At 42.5% G+C, this 20283-nt stretch overlaps 2 protein-coding genes across 9 annotated transcripts in view; both read left to right on the plus strand.

Moving 5' to 3' along the window:
• Window positions 1-246, plus strand: part of ATXN3 (ataxin 3) — a 40824-nt gene extending 40578 nt beyond the window's left edge. For 6 of the 7 annotated variants that reach the window (XM_084792679.1, XM_084792681.1, XM_084792672.1 and 3 more), the window contains one exon: window positions 36-246. In XM_084792679.1, the coding sequence (XP_084648805.1) occupies window positions 36-166 (131 nt within the window). In that variant the 3' untranslated portion in view covers window positions 167-246. The remainder of the gene's footprint in view (window positions 1-35) is intronic. The other variant, XR_014781204.1, reaches the window with a different exon arrangement.
• A 4170-nt stretch (window positions 247-4416) lies between these two features.
• TRIP11 (thyroid hormone receptor interactor 11) overlaps window positions 4417-20283 on the plus strand; it is a 69974-nt gene continuing 54107 nt past the window's right edge. Inside the window, exons 1-4 of one of the 2 annotated variants that reach the window (XM_084792661.1) lie at window positions 4417-5271; window positions 10726-10787; window positions 15595-15705; window positions 18475-18753. In XM_084792661.1, the coding sequence (XP_084648787.1) occupies window positions 5133-5271; window positions 10726-10787; window positions 15595-15705; window positions 18475-18753 (591 nt within the window). In that variant the 5' untranslated portion in view covers window positions 4417-5132. The remainder of the gene's footprint in view (window positions 5272-10725; window positions 10788-15594; window positions 15706-18474; window positions 18754-20283) is intronic. The other variant, XM_084792662.1, reaches the window with a different exon arrangement.

Below are 20283 nucleotides of genomic sequence, written 5' to 3' on the forward strand. Positions count from 1 at the left end.
AAGGCATTGTCTTCTGGTCACTATGATACACTCAGCGTGCAGCTCCCTCAGGACCCGACTCTGCAGCCCTTCCTCCTGTGCCTCGAGATGTCAGCTGCCACTCTGCAGGTCTTCCGTCTGTCTGCTCCTTCGAAAGCTGGGCTTCCAAAGCACTGTTGAACACTGAGGGTTCTGTTGATGTGGATGCTAATGAACTGTATTTTAAATATCAGAGATTATTAAATAAAGAGAATGATTTTCTATTAACCTTTCTGTCTTTATTGTTGACTCATAACCTTGTTATTCAAAGTCTAGTGGAAGCCCAGAGAGGTGGCACATGCCCATAATTCCAGTACTGAGGGAGGCAGAAGCAGGCAGATCTACAAAGCAAGTCAGAGTCTGGTGGGAGGCACAACTGCATCTCTGTCTTTTGGAAGCTTTCCCCAAAGGCACATTCAGACCTACTGTTTCAGGACCTTGTAGCTCCAGCTTGGAGAATTGCAGTCTGTGGAGTTGCTTGGGGGTTTTTTTTGTTTTGTTTTGTTTTTTGTTTTTTGTTTTGTTTTGTTTTGTTTTGTTTTAGACAAGGGTTCTCTGTGTAACAGAGACTTGCTTTGTAGACCACGCTGGCCTTGAACTCACAGAAATCTGCCTGCCTCTGCCACCAGAGTGCTGGGATTAAAGGCATGTGCCACCATACCTGGCTGCGTTGCTTGTTTTTACACAGTTGCAGTGATGCATGGAACAGACCAGGGGAGCCCTCACAGATTTCTGTCAGAATACATTATCACCTGATCCTGGAGACACAAACCTGCCACAGTTTTCATTGTCTGAAATTGAACCCAATGGCCTTTATACCTCTACCGTCTCAGATCTTTTCCAAGAATAGAAGTCCACATTCTTCCTCGAGTTCTGGTTTTAAATATGTGTTCAACTGTTCTTAACTTTGAGCAACAAAGCACATTAGTAAGTTGTTTTTTTTCTTTTGAGACATTCTCTATATAGCCTAGTCTCTCAGGTCACCACAGAGAAAGTCAGGTAGCATTCAGTGAACAATCTTGAGTGCTTCCCATGGGTCATGCATTGTTCTAGGTTCTCAGAAACAACCACGAGTAATACAGTATATGAATGATGTGAAGGCCTGTGCTGCGAGGGACGTGGTGTTCAGTACGCTACATGGCTCAGTAGCAGTGAGCAAGGTCTACACAATCTTGCCACAAATGTGACAACATTTAGGCGTGGTCAGTTTGGGCTCAGTTTCCGAGGGCACAGTTCATCATGGTAGGAAAAGCACGGCAGCTACCACTTCCATCTTCCATCTTGGCCGATCAGGAGACAAGACTTCACAGCCAGAGGCGGGGCTGTAACCTTCCAAGTCCTGTCCCTAGTGCTGCAGCTAGACCTCACCGCTAAAGGGCTGCATAACCTGCCTAAAGAGCACCACCAGCCAGGCATCACATAGTCAGTAATACTATGAAGAGGATGGCTCACTCAAGCCTGCTAAATCATGCAAGATAAACATTGATAGCTTTTCAGAAATCGTAATAAAAGTGTAGCGCTCAGAAGGGAAGGAGTAGGAATACAAGAAATACAGATCTATTTTTCATAAAGAAGATGGGTATAGTATAGAGAAAAGAAAAAACACCCGGCACCCCCAAAAAAGAACTAGAATAACAGTTTTAACTCAAATGGTATCAAGTGCATGGGGTTTTTTTTGTTTTGTTTTGGTTTGGTTTTCTTTGAGACAAAGTTTCTCTGTGTAGCCTTGGCTGTCCTGGACTCACTGTGTAGACCAGGCTGACATCAAACTACAGTGATCCACCTGCCTCTGCCTCCCGAGTGGTGGGATCAAAGGCGTGCGCTGCCACACCTGGCTCAAATGCATGTTTTAAAACTTACTAGAAAAAGCCAAGCATATGTAAAAATAAGACTAGTACAATGAACAACTGTCTACTCATAACCCAATGTCAATAATGACTAATTTCTGACAATTTATTTTCCTATTTTTTGAAACAAGATCTTACCATGTGACTTTGAGCTTGTTTTGTAGATCAGGCTGGCCTGGCAGAGCTCCACCTGCCTTCTGAGTGCTAGGATTAAAGGCATGCACCACCATGCCTGGCCTCTGACAATTTTTTAAATGCATGTATGTGTGGCGGTCAGGATTCAGGTGTCATCCTCAAAAAAAGCCATACTTTTTCTTTTCTTTCTTTCTTCTTCTTCTTCATCTTTTTTTTTTTTTTTTTTGAGAAAGGATACCTCATTGACCTAAAGCTCTCCAGTTAGACTAGTCTGGCTGGCCAACAAGACCCATGGTCTTCCTGTCTCTGCCCAGCATTATGACACATACATGTGCTATCATGACTTACATTTTGTATGTGGAGCTGGTGCCGGAACTCAGGTCCTCATGCCTGTGAAGTGAGCACTTGGCTTAGCTGAGCCGCCTCTCCAGCCCAGTCTGTGGCGGTTCTTATCTGGGGTTCTCTCTCCCAGTATTTTGAAGTACATCCACAATAGCATATCGCTGCCACTTACCAGGGCAATACATTAAGGCTCTTGGCCTATAGCCCATGGGGAAAAAAAATCCCATCGAAGGAAGTTTTAGAGCAATGGTTCTCAACCTGTGGGCCATGACCCCTTGGGGGGGGGTCACATCAAATATCATGCATATCAGACATTTACATTATGATTCATAATAGTAGCAAAGTTACAGTTATGAGGTAACAACAAAATAATTTTATGTTTAGGGGTCACCACAACACAAGGGACTGTATTATAGGGTTGCAGCATTAGGAAGGGCTAAGAACCACTACTGTTTTGGATGATAACATTTGTGCTAATCAGTGGGGCAAAAGCTTAACATTTGTATTTCCTTCATTAATTACATTATTTTTGCAGCACAATGTGAATTTATGGACATGTGTCTACTGCTCTAGAGGTGGTGGGGCCTGGGAGAACGGAGCTGATTAACTGAGGTGGACTAAAGAAAGCCTCACGTAATAGGCAAGTTTATTCGGAGCACCAGATGATTTATACTCTGAAGGTTTACAGGGATCACATGAGTAAGGGCAGGTCCTACGTGATGGGCAAGCCCTGTGCTGCAAAAACATGTTCCCCCCAATAGAAGGGTATAAACAAATAGCAACAGCCAATCGTAATCAATAATCTGAAATAAACTCACTCCTATCCGTTACCTGAGAGGGACACGCAAGCACATTTCAAGAATAATTCCATGGCTCCGAGAAAACTGAGGCCGCAAGATTCTTGTCTTATTTTCCCACAAGCACTCAGAATCCTCACAGGATTCCATTTTTGACTGTGTTCTAACAGACAGGGAGCTCTATTTATATCCACAAAAAATGAGCTTAATTACAGTTGTTAGAGTTTTCAGTTATTCATGAATACAACTAAGTCCTGAGTTCATGTCACCCAGCACTTGTCATCCTACCCTGAGTAAAAGCTAGGGTCTGGTTAATGGTGATTTGCCTTCTTCATACCTTCTGGGTCCTCACAACTCTTCCCCAAGCCATTCTTGCCTTCCTATAAATTCTCAAAATTGACCAGGGTTCTCCAGTTTAAGGGACTTTATATTCAGTTGTATCTTCTTGTCTAGAATGACCCTCCCCCCCCCAAATATCTGTATAACTCATTTGCTTATTTCAAGTCTGTATGCAAGATTACCTTATCATTGAGGCCTTCACCGTGTGCTACATTACCAGTGCTCCCCCTTGCCATGCTATGCCCGTACCTAACGCTGGTGACCACCACCAGCACCACACAACATTTTGTCTATGTGTCTTCCCATTAGGATGCAATCTTCATAAGCTCACAGACCGTTCATCTTCTTGAGCTGCATCCCTAGTTCCCAGGATTAACAGGAGCCATGGAAGCCATGTCAGTCATTTGAGGATTATGTATTCTACATTTAAAAATCATTGTATTGGGCATGATGGTGCACACTTCTTGTGATTCCAGTACTTAGGAGTAGAAGCAGAAGGGTCATCAGTTCGAAGCCAGCCTGGGTTACAGAAGGTCCTGTCTCAAACAAGGGCTGGGGATGTGCCTAAGGCTATATATATGCCTAGCATGCACAAGTCTCTGGATTTGATTCTCAGCACTAAAAATTCTCCATCAAATCAGGCCGAAGATGTAGGACATCAACCCCACTACCATAGACAATGTACTGCCCTGCGGCTTCTCTTTGGGGTGTGTCTTTTCTCTATTCATTTTCTTGCCTTCCTTCCTCCCAGCCACATGTCTATGTCCAGTTCCTTTTTCTGGGACACAGAAGCTGAAAACCCTTTGGAGGTGCCTGCTAAACCCCAATAGATATCTGGTAAAATTATTCCGATTTCAAGGAGAGATAATTCGGTATGGGGAGTCATCAGATTCCACATACCGGTATTTCCAATGTTCCTATAAGTACATGAACAACAACAACAAAATGCTTTTTGTCTGGACATTTTAATTAAAACCCGCTTCTGCAGCTTTGTAGTGTCATTTCCAAGCCTCTGACACCGATACTTTACTATCCGCAAAGGCTGGTAATAATGTGGATGGGTTGACGTCGCTTCCCTGTGCCGTGGGACAACCCGGTCGAATCGTCTCCTAGCGTTGCAGTAACTCGGGTAGACAGGATTAGGGAGGCTGCCGCCAAGGACTGCCTCCGCCTACAACCAAAAGCCGCTGTGCGGGTGGAAAACGCGGCTACCGCCGCCTCTTAAGTGTCCACCTCCCGTGGGTAACGCGGAAGCCTCGGCCCTACTGGCCCCGGCTAGGTCCTCCGCGATCCCACCGTCCTTCGCGCCCAGAACGCATCGGGCAGCGGCCCTTCTACGCATTCGCGACGCATCTCTATGGTCACTACTGTTTTCTCAGTGGTGTCATGGCGGCCGGCGTTGAGTTGGCAGCACTGGCCCACGGAACTGAGTAAAGTAAGGAAAGCGGAGAAAGAAGTGGTCAGGCCGCACGGCGGGAGGCCGTGGGAGTGAGCAGAGGCCCCGCGGGGCCCACAGTGTTCACAGCGGCGAGCCCTCGGTGAAGCTCCAGGCCGGGCCTCGGCTTTCTGACGCGGCGGTTGGTGGGAGTGCCGCGTCCTGCGAGTCCTCGGCGTCTGGATCCGCACCAGCCTCGGCGCTCAGGGACCCGCAGCGATGTCGTCCTGGCTCGGGGGCATCGGCTCCGGTTTGGGCCAGACTCTGGGTCATGTAGGGGGTAGCCTGGCTTCCTTCACTGGCCAGATTTCAAACTTCACGAAAGATATGTTGATGGAGGGCACGGAGGAGATGCCAGGTAACAGCTGGAGCGAGGGCGGGAGGGCTCGCCCGGGACCCTAAGAAAGTCCGCTTGGTTCCGGGTCGGGACCATCCGCAGACTCGGACGAGTCGCGAAGGAGTCACTCCTCACTTTTTTTTTCTTTTTTCCTCTCTCCTCCCTTGGCCTCAGCAGCCGCTTTTCCAGCCTGCAGGGTGACCCCGTGGAGAGTTCTGGTTCCCTTCCACCTACTGCATACCCTGGATAGCTCAGTAAACTGGAACTGCTTTTTTTTTTTTTTTTTCTGCGCGGAATAGGGTCCTCCTATTGGGGCAGTCCATGCCTATTACTTATTTTGCCCTTAGTTTGGGGCCTGATCTCATTTTGATCGTGCTCTCTTAGTTACACAGCTTAAAAAAAAAAAAAGGTGTGGCGATTATTTTTTCCTGAATACTTTGTAACAATAATTACAGTTAACATTTGGTGACTCTTGTCCTGTCTTTAGCACGTTGTTAGGGAGATAGGGCTTGCCCCCCCCCCAGTCAACTATTTTCTAATTTTGATTATTGTGAAGACACATTGCAGCTGAAAATGTATTTTTGTGTATGATTGCACATTTCTCCCATGCTTTTGAGAGAACCAGTCAAATACTTTATCTTTTGAGTACTTATTTACCTTTACTCACTTAAAACTTTGAAAATTATTTACTATTATTATTAGTTATTATTATTGGTGTGTGTGTGAGAGAGAGAGAGTGTGTGTGTACATGATGTATGTGTGCGTGGGCAGCTGTCTCACAGCGCCCACGTATGGAGGTCAGAAGACAACTTTATGGAGTTGTTCTCTTTTCACCTTCATCCTCTTGCTTTCCTAATGAATAGTGACTTAGAATTAGATTGTAAACAGTGGTGACGTTTCTTTGATCAGGTAGGGGTTTTAAAAGTTTTAATCAAGGAAGTGGGGTAATCGAGCGCCTAAGAGCACTGGCTGCTCTCCAGAGGACACAGGTTCCATTCCTAACACCCAGTGACAGCTCACCACGGTAACTTCATTCAGTTCCAGGGGCTCCAGTGGCCTCTTCAGGCCTCAGCAAGCACTCGGCACCCAAATAGTGCGCAGACATACATGCAGACAAAATACCCAAACTCAAAAAATGAAAGTTGTAATCAAGGTTTGCAATGCAGCTCAGGCTGACTTGGAGCTGACAGTCTTCCTGCCTCTGCCTCTGCCCCGCCCCCAAGTGCTGGCAGTGGCAGTGTGCGCCACCGTGCTATGACAGTCTTCTTTCTTATAAATGAGTGGGCAACTTAACTCCCGGTTTAATCAGGGGGAAGGAATTGCCAGAGCTTGAACCCCGGTCAGCACACTCCACTGACTCATACACCCAGCTAACCTGTCTTTTCATCATGGTTTAACAGCCGTGTGTATTTGCTGGAAATAGAGTAAAATGGGTTGAGAGAAAAAGTCCTTATATTTAGAAGGAAAACTTGGTCATCACCCAAACCATCTTTCTTCTTGGGCTGCCCTTGACTGGAAGGTTGACATGACCTGGGATATGAGAGTGACAGGCTTTCATGTATCCATGGAAAGGGTCATGGGACTTTGAAGGCGGAAAAGGTCTGGTAGCTGTGGGAAAGACTAGACTGTATTAACAGATAGGGATTAACACTTGGTATTTCTTTGACCTTAATCTGAAAAATAGGTACCTACAACCTGATAAAGAGCTTATTTTGTTCTCCTCAAAAGGGAGCTTCCTGTAGTCTCAAAACAAACAAATAAAATTCCTTTTTTTTTGAGACCAGCCCAGGCCTTATTCTGTAGCCCAGGCTGCCTTGGTACTTGTAGTACCAAAGTTGACCTCAAACAGCATTTCTCCTGCCTCAACTCTGGATAGTTTCAATTTTAGGGTTTTTGTTTGTTTGTTTGTATTTTGAACTATATAGCTTTAGCAGGCCCAGAACTCGTCAATCTGCCTGCATCTACCTGTGCAGTGCTAGGATTACAGACTTGCTGACCAGCAAGCCTGGTTTATAATCTCTACTTTAGTGACTTGACGAGCTTTTGATTTTTCTGAACTAGAAGTCTTTGTCATGGTTGTTGCGTCTTTTTTTGTTCATCTCCTTCACACTGGCCCCAGGTCTCGTCCACCCTGGCTCGGAGCTGTCCTTGTTCTTGACGGCTGCTGTGCTGCTCACGCCCTCAGGGTCCCAGGTCGGGTTCATAGTTCATCTTCTGCTCCACTGCCAGTCTAAAAAGACTAAAAAGAAACCTGCTGGCCAGGCGTGGGGGCGCACTTGTAATCCCAGCACTTGGGAGCCAGAGGCAGGTGGATCACTGTGAGTTCGAGGCCAGCCTGGCCTACAAAAGGAGTCCAGGACAGCCAGGGCTACACAGAGAAACCCTATCTTGAAAACTAAAAAAAAAGAAACTTACTTAAAAGTTTCTTGACTTATAGGAAAAAGCCAAACTTCTTATTTTGAGGAAGTCAGAAACCTGTTCGCGCTAGAATCACTGTTTCCTCTAGGTGCCATACTGGTTTCCATACCTACTGTTATACATATACAAGTCCAGTCTATTCCCAGAGCTCCTGTCACACAGAGTTCGCTAGGTTTTCCACCTCTCCAAGCCTTTCCATGGAAAGTCTTCTGTACCTCTTCCTTTACCTTTTTTTTTTTTTTTTGGCCTGGGAAACATTTTTTTTTCTGTATAATCCTGTTCATATGTCAGGGACTTTGTGAGAGTGTTCCAACACCCATACAAGGTGAGCTGGTTCTTTGTGGATTCTAACAGCTTTGATTAATTACTCTCTGTTAGCACTGATGATACTCAGTGATAATTTGACTTTTTCCTTGATGTATAAGGATGGGTGTCCTAGTTACTTTTCTGTTGCTATAACAAAGTGCCATGACCAAGTCAACCTATACAAGAAAGCATTTAAATGGGGTTTGTGGTTCCAGATGGGTAGAGTCTGTGACCATAATGGCAGATAGCATGGCAGCAGGCAGTTAGGCATGGTGCTAGAGTAGTAGCTGAGCGCTTAAATCTGGTCCACAAGCACCAGGTAGAAAGATGGGAGCTGCCTGGGAATGGAATGGGCTGCCTAGAGTTCCATACCTCCTCCAGCAAGACCACACCTCCTAATCCTTCTGGAGTTTCTCTGTGTAGACTTGGCTGGTGTGTGTGTGTGTGTGTGTGTGTGTGTGTGTGTGTGTGTGCCGCATGCATGCGCTGGTACCCTTGGAGGTTGAACTGGAGTTATGGGTGGTTGTGAGTTGCCTGATCCTGGTGCTGGAAACAGAACTCAGGGCCTCTGAGAGAGCAACAAGTATGTGATCTTAATTTCTGAGCCATCTTTATAGCCTGAGTCTTTTGTTTACTTTGTGGGGTGGGGGAGAGGGGGGTGGGCAGGGGTGGTTAGGGTCAAGCTGGGACCTTGACTAGGCAGCAGCTCAGCTACAGAGCTCTATCCCTTGCTTTGTTTTTATAGGGTTCAGATGCAGTAATGGAAGAACACTAGTACACAAAGGATAAAGATCATGACTCTGTAGATGATAATTTCCAGTAGGATTAGTGGTACCATTTTGGCATTGCTGGACTCTGACCACATTTACTAATTTATTTATTTTTAATTTTTATCCACTTATCTGAGACAGAGTTTCGCTGTCTCAGGCTGGCTTCCGTCTCAGATCCTCCTACTTCAGTCTCTTAAAATGTTGGGATCACAGGTGTGTACCTCCCCTCCACCCACACTGCTTTGACCATTCATTCATTCATTCATTCATTCATTCATTCATTCTTTGGTCCTGGGGATTGAGTCAAGCCTTTGTACATGCTAGGGAGATACTGTACCATCTGAGCTGTATCTTTTAGTCCTTTGACCACTTTTAAGTAAAAACAAGTAAAGTCAGGATGAGTTTACCGTCGTTTTTAAAAAAGATGTATTTATTGTGTATGTGCATGAGCATAAATGAGAGACACGTTCACAGAGGGGGAGAGACAGACAGAGAAAACAGGACCGGAGTGTATGGAGATCAGAGGGCAGCTTTTCAGGAGTCAGTTCTATCCGCCCACCGTGTTTTTGTGTCAGGGTCCTTGTTTTTGCCTTGGCATTGTGTAAGTGAGCTTCTGTCAGCTCTCCCCACCCATCGCCCGTTCCTTCTCACCCTGACACAGGAATGCTGTGTCACAGATTTTAGGCACCCCAGCTGGTTTTTCAATTTAGGGATTGGCTCAAAGGGTCAGGCTTGATAACAAGCACCTTTACTCATCAAGGTACCTTTCTGGCCCCATATTTCTATTTTTAATAAATTATGTTTGTGTTACTTTTAAGTATTCTCGGACTATTTTTGTGTTTTAATTATAGGACATTAATTATTGATAATTTGGGGACTAGAAGCTGAAAGTAAACTGTAAGCTCCAGTTGAGTAAGTTTCATCTAAAATTAGAGCATAAACCAAAAGAGAAGTTTATTAAAAACGTCAGAGGATTAAAATGTGACCCCTTAAGGTGTAGGAGAGAGGAAGAAAGGGTGACTTGGTGATTCCCCTGCAGGCTCTACAGCAGGTAGGAAAATATAATCAAGATGGGGTAAGAATGAAACTGTGCTCAGCCTGATTTTACTGTGACTGGAGTTTGGCTCAGATCATCTTTCTTTAGCTATATTTAAGCATAGCACACTTTTGGAGAAAAGTATTCAGATAACAGTTAACTTAGTCCCAAGGGCACAACAGTTTAAGACATGCTTGCACTGAGCTTCTTTACAAAGTACATGTGGCTTCTTTCACGAGAATGGGCACTGTTGACTCATGATAGTGTCCAAGATTTAGGGTCTAGGGAGCTTGACTGAGGTAAACATAACACCCGACGGTGTCAGCCTTGTCCTGGCCCTAATTAACATAGAAGTCACTTAGGCTGATGCAAAGCACAAGTGATGTCACTCATGAGAATGGATCTTATGATCTAAAAGCAGTGTTCAAGATTTAGGGGAAAGGGTCTGGGATAAGTAAAAACATAAATTGTGGGAGATACAGGCAGCAAAGGATCAGCAGGTTGTAAAACTATGTCAGTCCTGGCATCCCGGGATGAGCAGCTGCACCCCTCATTCCGTTGAGGAGGTGAGCTGTGTGATTAACTTCCCTGGCTTCTCCAGTGCTTATCTACGTGCACTCGCTCTGCCCTCTGCTGTATGGTACTGAAGAGCATCAGCAGTGGGAGGTCCTGGTAGCGATGGAGTGGCACATCTTCCGAATAAGCTCTTCTCAGCCTAGCGTTTGGTTTAAACTCAGTGAAATGTGTTTCCCTTAAGTTGCCTCTTTAGGGTTGGGGATACAGCTCGGTGGAAGGGCATTTGGCTAGGCCTGGGCCCGAGTCTAGGATTTTAGGGACTACGCCTAGAATTCAATCCCTTAACACCAGTACCACCACAACAAAACAACTGTTTGTTACTCCATATGGTGTTAATCAAATATTCAGCATATACTGTTTGTTTTGTAGCAGATTTACTCAATTCTGGGAGAGAAGAAAATGAAGCTACTCATTCAGTCTTAAGATCAGAGGTAAGGACAATTAAAGACAGTTGTCAAACTTCAGGTTTCCTCTTTTGAAGCCATGAGTTATTGACAATTTCAGCATTATTAAATGCACTGTCTCACCTTTCAGCCTTTTCTGTTTCTCAGGCTTTCGCTTGTCTTGTCTTTTATAAAATCTCCCCTACGTGACGAATGTGTGTGTATTTGCCACAGTTGGCTTTTTTATCGTCTCATTTTCACTTCTATCTATTGGAAGTAGGAAAACTGCCAAATGTACAAATTGTAATGCTAAAAGTTTATCATAATATCCTCTAGAAGTGTGCTGCATTGAAATTCATATATTTGCTTGTATTCATGATCTGTTATTTTGTTTTGCTTTGCTTTTTGAGCTGAGATTTCCTATGTAGTCCAGGCTGGCCTTGATCTTGCTTCAGCCTCCTGAATGCTGGGTTAACTGTTGTATTGCTGTGAGGAGACACCATGGCCAAGTAACTTTTGTGAAAGAAAGCATTTATTTGGGGGCTGGCTTACAGTTTCAGAGGTTTAGTAGTCCATTGTTATCATGGTGGGAAGCATGGCAACAGGCGTGGCTGACATGCTGGAGGAGGGTATTCTGATCTGCAGTCAGAAAGAGAGAGAGAGAGAGAGAGAGAGAGAGAGAGAGAGAGAGACAGAGAGAGAGACAGAGAGAGAGACAGAGAGAGACAGACAGGACATGGCATGGGTTTTGAAATCTCAAAGCCCAACCCCAGTGACACACTTCCTCCAACAAGGCCACACCTCCTAACCCTTTTCAAATAGTGCCATTCCCTTATGACTAAGCATTCAAATATAAGAGCCAAGGGGGCATTCTTATTCAAACCACCACAAGTCCTGAACCATCACATCTAGCTAGAGGGACATCTAAATATAATATGAAAAATGGAATTCTGATTAGTTTAGAGTTTTCAATTTCCCAACATTAGAATAATACAATATTTGGAGCAAAGGAATTAAGACTATAATAATAATAAGCTAATTATATTGTTTTGTTCCTTATGAGTCAATGTGTAGTTGTGATTAATTCTGTATATCATATTATACTTCATGGGGATGAGAAAATCTTGGAAAAGTTCAGAGGGAAGCCCTAAAGAAGTTAAAAGGATTTCAGAATGGGAGATGTTGTGAGGGTCTATCGGAGCTCAACAGGTTAGCCTTGGGATAAGAACAGTAAGCGAGCACTTAGTGTGGTAGTGAGAGATGGTCTTAGAGAGCTGTGGCTTCTTCCTCAGTTCTAAGCCTGTAAAAAGAAAGCACTGAGTGTAGATGCTGAGGCAGTGTTCTTACCCAGCCTTGTTGACCTCTGCTCTAGAATATCAAGGGGAGATTGTAGAATTTGAAAGTAGAGGAGGGACTGAGCCTACAGAAGATAGCATTGTGGTAGCACTTTGAGACCTTAGCATAGGCACTTGATAAGGAACACAAGTGCCATAGTGACACGTGAGTTCTTAGTGAGAATGAGCTAGGAAATCCTTGAGGAAGGCCTCATTGGGACAGACCCACCAGAAAAGCTAGCAGCAGTGTGTGTGTGTGTGTGTGTGTGTGTGTGTGTGTGCGCGCGCGCTGCTGTAACCTAAGGGAATTTGCCAGTGTATATATTTTGGGGGAAAGTAAGAAAGATTAACCTACTTGAATCATGCCTGCTTTGTATTGAGTCTGAGAAAGGAAATAGAACTCTTATGTCCTTCTGTGGATCTCAGTCCCTTTAATGGTTTTTATGGTTTTATCATCTATGACAATTATCGGTCTAGAGTTTAGAAATATGTATTTGGGGAAGACACATCTACTCCTGTACGCCTCTTCATCCTTTGATGCTACTCAAATGCCAGAGGAAGACAAGGGCTCCATTGTTGTGGTACTGAAAGGCGGTGGTCTAGCTGCAGATGCCTGTGTGTCTGCCTGCCTATGCCTATGCCGAGCTCACGCTCTAGTCTTGCTCTAGCACCTTATATGACCTTGTGATTTGTTGTTGTTCAAAACTCACTGATGTCTAAGAATAAAGTGATGGTAACAAGTTTTAGTCTAGAAGAAAGGCAGTGTGCTTCCAGGGGACTTAGATCTGCCTGTTCGTAGTTGACTGAATTCCTTGTGGTTCTTTTTATGTTTTCCTTGTTCTGTGTGTATGAGTCAGGTGTGTGTGTGTGTGGAAGCCAACCTCAGGGGTCATCCACCGTGTTTGAGCCATGGTCCCTTGTGGTTTGCTGCCTCACATGCCAGGCCGCCTGGGCCACAGGCTCCCAGGGATTCCTTTGACCCCACCTTGCATGTGAGAGGAGGAATAGTGGGATTATAGCTAACAGTCCTGGCTTTATGTGTGTTCTTAGTTCTTAGCTCTGGTCCTCACACTTATACAGCAAGCATTTTACCCACTGACTCACCTCTCCAGCCCTGATTTTTTGAGACAGGCTCTTGCTGTGTGTCACTGGTTAGCCTATTTCTAACCCTAGTTAGGTGTCTAATTGCAAACCAAATGAATTCACCTAACCTACCTTTTCCTCTTTTTGCCAAAGAAATGGTTATGTTACATTTATTATTTATGTCTAGTAGACTTTTTAAATCTTCTTATATTATCATTTTTAGAAGTATGAAGAACTTTTTTTCTTTTTGAGACAGGATCTCTCTTTGTAGCCCTGGCTGTTCTTGGGTCTGCTATGGACTGACTAGGCTGGCCTTGAACTCACAGCGATACACTTGCCTCTGCTTCCTAGTGCTGGAATTAAAGGTGTGCACTACCACTCTTGACTTTGCTAGGGGTTGTAATATTTTATAAATATAGCAAACCAAAATTTTTATCTGTATAGGTGAATATTTTGCTTATACACATGTCCGTGTACCACATGTGTATAGTGCCTGTGGAACAGAAAAGGGCGTCAGATCCCCTGGGACTGGAGTTAGACAGTTCTGAGCCACCATGTCAATGCTGGCAATCAAACTGGGGCCTCTGGCCATTTCCAGCCTCCATTTTATGGCTTGGAAAGCATGTAAAGTTGGGTGTGATTGATGGTACATGCAGAGCAGAAAGATCACTTGGGCTGGGATTCAGCTCAGTCAATTGAGATATTGAGACCCTGTCTCTAAACAAACACAGAATAGGCAGTCTTCTCTGAATTCATCTAGCTGTTTACTAACTCACGTACAAATAGGAATGCATTTACCTTGTAACTTGATTATAGATCTCAGCTGCCTCCTGTGTAGACGTCTGATTATAATTACTCTTCCTCCATCCCCTCCTTTCTTCTGCTTGTATTCATGCTCGTGCTTCAAGACCCATTCACCTTGGTTTTTTGGTTTGTTCTTTTGCTTTTTTTTTTTTTTAATGTATATGGGTATTTCGCCTACATGTATGTCTGAGCACCGTGTGCATGCAGTGCCCATGAAGGCCAGAAGAGGGTATTGGATCCCCTGGAATTAGTATCACAGACAGTTGTGAGCCACCATGTTGGTGTTGGGAATCGAACCCAGATCCACTGGAAGGACAGTCAGTGCTTTTAACCCTTGAGCCATCTCTTCAGCACCTGGTATTACAGATTAGGCTAGGCTGTCTAGCCAGCAAGTCCACCTGCCTGCTTCCCCGTGCTAGGTTACAACACGCACCACCATGCTCACCACCATGCCATGGCAAGGACTTGTTTTGTCTGAGACAGCATCTTACTGAGCCCAGGCTCAGACAGCCCAAGGACTGTCTGTGTAGACCAGGCTGGCCTCCAACTCAGAGATATGCTGCTGCCACCTCTTGATAGCTGGGATTAAAGGTGTGCACCACACCTGGCCATGTAATATTGTTGTTGTTTATTGTATGTGTGTTTTGTCTGCATATGTTTTGCCTTGTCAAGACACTTCGATTGAGGCCAGGCTTGGTGGTGCAGGTTTTTAAAGCCAACACTTGTGAGGCAAAGGCAGGTGGATCTCTTTGAGTTTCAAGTGTCTTGATAAGACGAAACTTCATTCTTGATCAAGAGGGTGGGCTTGGAAGAGTGAGCACATCTGGATAGGAAGTGCACTGGGTCTCTACTCTCACCAGCTAGTGACTGACTGAGTCTTTCCCCCACATGCTGACCTCATAGTCTTTCAAAATTGGGCTCAAAGGAAATGAAAGAAAGCCACTTGATTCACAGCAGGGCCTGTGTAATCAGACGGTTTACTGGATGTATATGGGGGAGTAAAACATTTGTATAAAAGTCTGTAAATTCTTTCTCATAAACACAAGTTTTACAGTGTTTGATAGGGTGGGAAAAAAACAAAAAAGAAAAACCAAAACAGAAAAAAAAAAAAAGAAAGAAAAAGAAAAACAGCTAATGTTTAATGTTCTTTGCACTGGGAACAAATTTGGGTTCTCCACTGAGTCATCTCCCTAACCTTACCTCTGCTTTCCCCTATTAAAAAAAAAAAAACAATAGATACTTTGGGGAGCTTCGCCAGCATCTGAGTTTGTTGAAGAGAAAATAGAGCTAGAGTTAGGATTTTAATTTAAAAGTGTATATTAAAAGCCAGAATCCTTTTATTTATTTTTTGTTTGTTTGTTTTTTGTTTTTCAAGACAGGGTTTCCCTGTGTAGCCTTGGCTGTCCTGGACTCTCTTTGTAGACCAGGCTGGCCTTGAACTCACAGTGATCTGCCTGCCTCTGTCTCCCAAGTGCTGGGATTAAAGGCATGCGGCCAACACGCCAGGCCCAATTCTTTGATATTTTACATAATTTTTTTGTGTGTAATGTTTTTTGTGATACATGCATGTAATGATTTCTAACATGCTTGACTTGAAATCTTTTTGTTGAAAATACCTTTCTCTTTGCTTCTAGAATGAAAGACTTAAAAAGCTCTACACTGATCTAGAGGAGAAGCATGAAGCATCAGAACTTCAAATAAAGCAGCAGTCTTCAAGTTACCGAAGTCAGTTACAGAAGAAAGAGGCAAGATAATTCTCATTACATAATGCCTATTTTTTATATTCGTGAAAGTATTAAAATATTAAGTTTATTAAAATTGGGGCAGTATCCCATTAATATTAATTTTATTAGGTCACCTTTGGAAAGATTAAATTCTATCTTCTAAAAGAAGAGTCTCTTAACATTTTAATGACCTGTTGCTTATAATTTCATATATATGAAATATCATTTAATGTCTGTTTTCTTAGGTTTTAAAAACATTTATTTATTTTAAATTGTTTTGCAGTACTGGCGGTTGAATCTAGGACCTTGCATATGCTAGATATTTTTAAAGTTAATTTTAAGTCAGTGTGATCATTGCTAATACATTTTCCTTTGTATAAATACATTTTGACTATTTGTGCTAATTTTTTTATTGGCATGTACTTGATTTTCCACATAAAACTCTATTAAGTGTTTCACAGTTGAAATTTTTTATGTTTCTATTTTCTTTTAGTTTGATTAAAAGGATTGTTTTGGCATTGTTTTTTCTTTGAAGTCTTAATAATAGATAATAAATAGATCTTATGTAATTTAACCAATGTTACTCTGAATCCTGTTGTTGAATTTTCTTTTGTGTTTAATACATAAGTAGAGTTCAGTGAATACTTAAATTGAGCCATTTCTTTTCTTTTTAAAGATTTATTTATTATGTATACAGCATTCTGCCTGCAGGCCAGAAGAGAGCACCAGATTTCGTTATAGATGGAGCCGCCATGTGGTTGCTGGGAATTGAACTCATGACCTTTGGAAGAGCAGCCAGTGCTCTTAACCTCTGAGCCACCTCTCCAGCCGCTGAGCCATTTCTTTTCTTTCTTTTTTTTTTTTTTAATCCAGATCATTTTGGTTATTCTATCGTTTGTTGGTTAACTGTTCATTCTACCATAATCTTGCTTTTTTGTTTCTTTTTCCTTTTGGTTTTCTGAGACAGAGTTTTTCTATGTGTAACCTTAGCTGTCCTGAGACTTGTCTGTAAACTAGGCTGGCCTCTAATTCCGAACTCAGAGCTCAGAGGATCTGCCTGCCTCTGCTGGGATTGAAGGTGTGCGCCACCACCATTGCCACCACCTGCTCAGGTTTTTTTAGATTTCCATGAGGACTGGGACAGCTCAGTGGTTGCAGAAGAGTGCTTGTCTGCTGTGTGGGAGGCCCTGTACGCAGTTCCCAGAACACAAAACAAAATGAAGCAAAGCAAAGATTTAGATGAATTGGCTCCTAGTTCTTTTAGTGATATGCTAAAGTAGAACAAAAAGTACACTACATGTAAGAGAAAATAAACACGCAGAGCTTAACTTTCTTTCTTTCTTCTTCTTCTCCTTCTTCTTCTTCTTCTTCTTCTTCCTCTTCTTCCTCTTCTTCTATTCCTCCTCCTCTCTCCTCTTTTTCTTCTCCTTTCCTCCTCTTTTTTTTTTTTTGACAGTCTTGCTGGTTAACACTGTTTACCCCAGTACTTATTGTATAGAAAGATGTACTCACGTTTACAGCAATCCTCCTGCCTCAGCCCCTGACTACTGAGGTTATAGATGTATGCCACCACACATAGCTTGGCAAATTGGTATTGCCAGCCTTCAGTTAAAATTCTGCTCAAGAATTCAGAATTTTTATAGTTATCTCTCTAAATAAAGGTCAGATTTTCATTGGCCCCTCTTGCCTAGTGTGAAAATGAGGGCCTCTTTGAATACATATTTCTTTCTAAGACTCATGGGCTAATGAAGGGGAGATAAATCTGTTTTTGTTATGATCCCAAATGAGGGATTGAACGGTCTTGTGAAAAAAAGTGAGGTTAATCCACTAGAAGGCAAACCACCTCATGTGGGAACTTGATTGTTGCCAGCTGAAAAGATCCCGTGAACAGACTCTGGGAGGAGATATATAAATGAGCCCAGAACTGGAGGCGGGGCTTATGGAGACTTGGGGTAGTTTTGGCTGTTCATCGCTGCACTTCGAGACGCTCCTAGAGAGAAGTGTTCGAGGGAAGGCTTCAGGGCTCCGGGCTCCTGCTGAGGTTCCGGGTTCTGGTTGCTCCAGGTTCCAGCAAAAGAAATCCTGCTGATTACGACAGGAGTAATCCTCGGAACTGATATCATTATGGTTTTGTTATTGTATTCTTTAATCCTCTTTTCCTATTGTTTAGGTTAGTCGAGTTATAAGTGACATACAGTTGGCTAATAAGTTTGTAATAAAATATATTTGTTAAGAAAAAAGTAGCCTACAGGCTGACTGTGTTACCTAAAAAAGATTGGTTAATAAATCAAAATATTCTTTTAGTCATATTGTATAGCCCAGTGCAAAGTTGCCACTGATTCGTGGACATTTTAACCTAAATCCAGCCATGGTGTAGATTACCTAAGTTACGTAGGACGTTCCTAGCAGGATAGTTCCAAGAAAGCTTTTGAATGTATAAATCACTCAGCTTTTGTTTTATTTCATTGATAATCATAAACAGAGCTTTGAGAAATTATGTACATTATGATGATAGCAAACTCATGTTCCACTGAGAAATTCATTGCTTTAGTTAACATGTGAGTAAAATTCTAGTCTTCATATTATTTGGAATATTATCCACACTTTATGGTAATTATGTTTGTCTCTCAAATAACAATCTTATGGTTCTGGTATTATGGAAGATCTGGGTTCACGTAATTGAGTACCATTGATATGTCATCATTATGGCTTTCAGCATTATGAATCTATGAGAAGGCCAATAAACATTTTAAAAATACTTTGTCTAAAACATGGATTATAAATACTTAGGAGGAAATCAACCACCTTAAAGCAAGACAGACCTCACTTCAGGATGAACTGCGTAGGCTGCAGTCGGCTGCTCAGTTCACACACCCAGCATCTGGCAGTGCATCAGCGGCTACTGCATCATCTTCGTTCAGTTATGGGATCAGCCATCATGTGTCAGCCTTCCATGAGGATGACATGGACTTTGGGGATGTAATTTCATCACAACAAGAAATAAACAGATTATCAAATGAAGTTTCTAGACTTGAATCTGAACTTGGACATTGGAAACATATCGCTCAGGTTGGTAAAATTTGGATGAATTTGTGAAAAATAGGAATTAGTAAGTATGCAGGTACTATTTAGACGAGCATCTAACTGTCTGTAACTCCAGTTCCAGGAGGATCTAATGCCTTCTTCTGACCTCCGTGGGCACTGCATGCCATGTGGTGCACAGACACACAGGCATAACACCACACAAATAAAGTAAAAGGAGTAAATCTTTAAAAAGATATGTTAAATTGTTGTATGTTAATTTTCATGCACTAAAAATTAAGTACTTCATATTTTGGGCTGTAAACTTTCTTCCAAGGAAACTTTTTTCCTATATATCATTTCTTCTTCTTCTTTATGAGGCAGGAGCTCTCACTGTGTAGCATTGGCTGGCCTGGAATTCACTTTGCAGACCAAGCTGATCTAGAACTTTCAGAGATCCACCTGCCCCTGCCTCCCCAGTCTAGGAACAAAGTGTGTGCTGCCCTGCCCAGCTGTACCAAGGTTTTATGTAGTATGCAGGTTGTCAGTAGACAGTAGATGTTTGGACTTAACTTCATGGATCTGAGGGAAAATACAGCATATACAAGTATACTTTGGTATGTTTTTAAAAATCCCAAGTGTGTACATCATTTGTGATTGTCATCAAGCTATGAAAATGAAAAATCATCTCAAAGTTGTTTGTATGCTTACTACATGCTGGACTTTTCCAGTACTCAAAACCTAAGCTAGGGCTATCTCTTTGTCCATCTTACCTACCTGAAGCCCGTGTTTGCAAACTGTACACATAAAGAATAGCCTGACGTCTTGATAATGGCATGGGTCTCCCGTGTGTCTGTAGACTCCAATTTAGTATCTATTTTAGGGTCTTAGGAACTTTAAAGAAGTGCCAAGCAATTGTGATAAACACATCTTAATTTTTAAAATTATATTTGTTCATATGTGTATGTGGGTGAGAAGGAGTTACCTAACGCACACATGTTAACTTCAGAGAACAGCTAATGGAGTCAGTTCTGTCCTTCCTCCAGGTGAGCCCTAGGGATTGAGTTCAGGTCAGGTGTCTGCAAGCATTTTACCTGTTGAACCATCTCAATAGCGTGGTGCATACCTGTATTTTTAGCATTTGGGAGACTGAAGCAGGAAAATTAAGACTTTAAGACCACCCTACATAGCAAGATCTTGGTTTTTAAAGAAAAACAAAACAAAACAAAAAAACTCCACCAAGTAATAAGCAAGTGAAAGAAGCACTGGTCAGACTAAGATTTAATGGAGAAGAAGAAGCTTTTCTTTAAAAAAAAAAATATGTTTGTCATATCTTGAATGCTTAGTATATGGCAGATAAATATTGGATATGAGAGTAGACAGGGCATAATTGGAACCTTTCAGCAAGGCTTATTTTCTAGTTAAGAGCAAAAAAAAAAAAGGTTTTTTCTATTACACTTTATAAAATGTTTCCACATGTTGCTTCAATGTATATTATTATCATTATTGTGTGAAATGTTTACTCCTTTTACTTTACAGGTGAGAAATCTAAGTTATTACTATAAACAATATTTCCAT

The sequence above is a fragment of the Acomys minous genome, assembly GCF_964271855.1.
Source record: "Acomys minous genome assembly, chromosome: 8".
NCBI classification, from domain to species: domain Eukaryota; kingdom Metazoa; phylum Chordata; class Mammalia; order Rodentia; family Muridae; genus Acomys; species Acomys minous.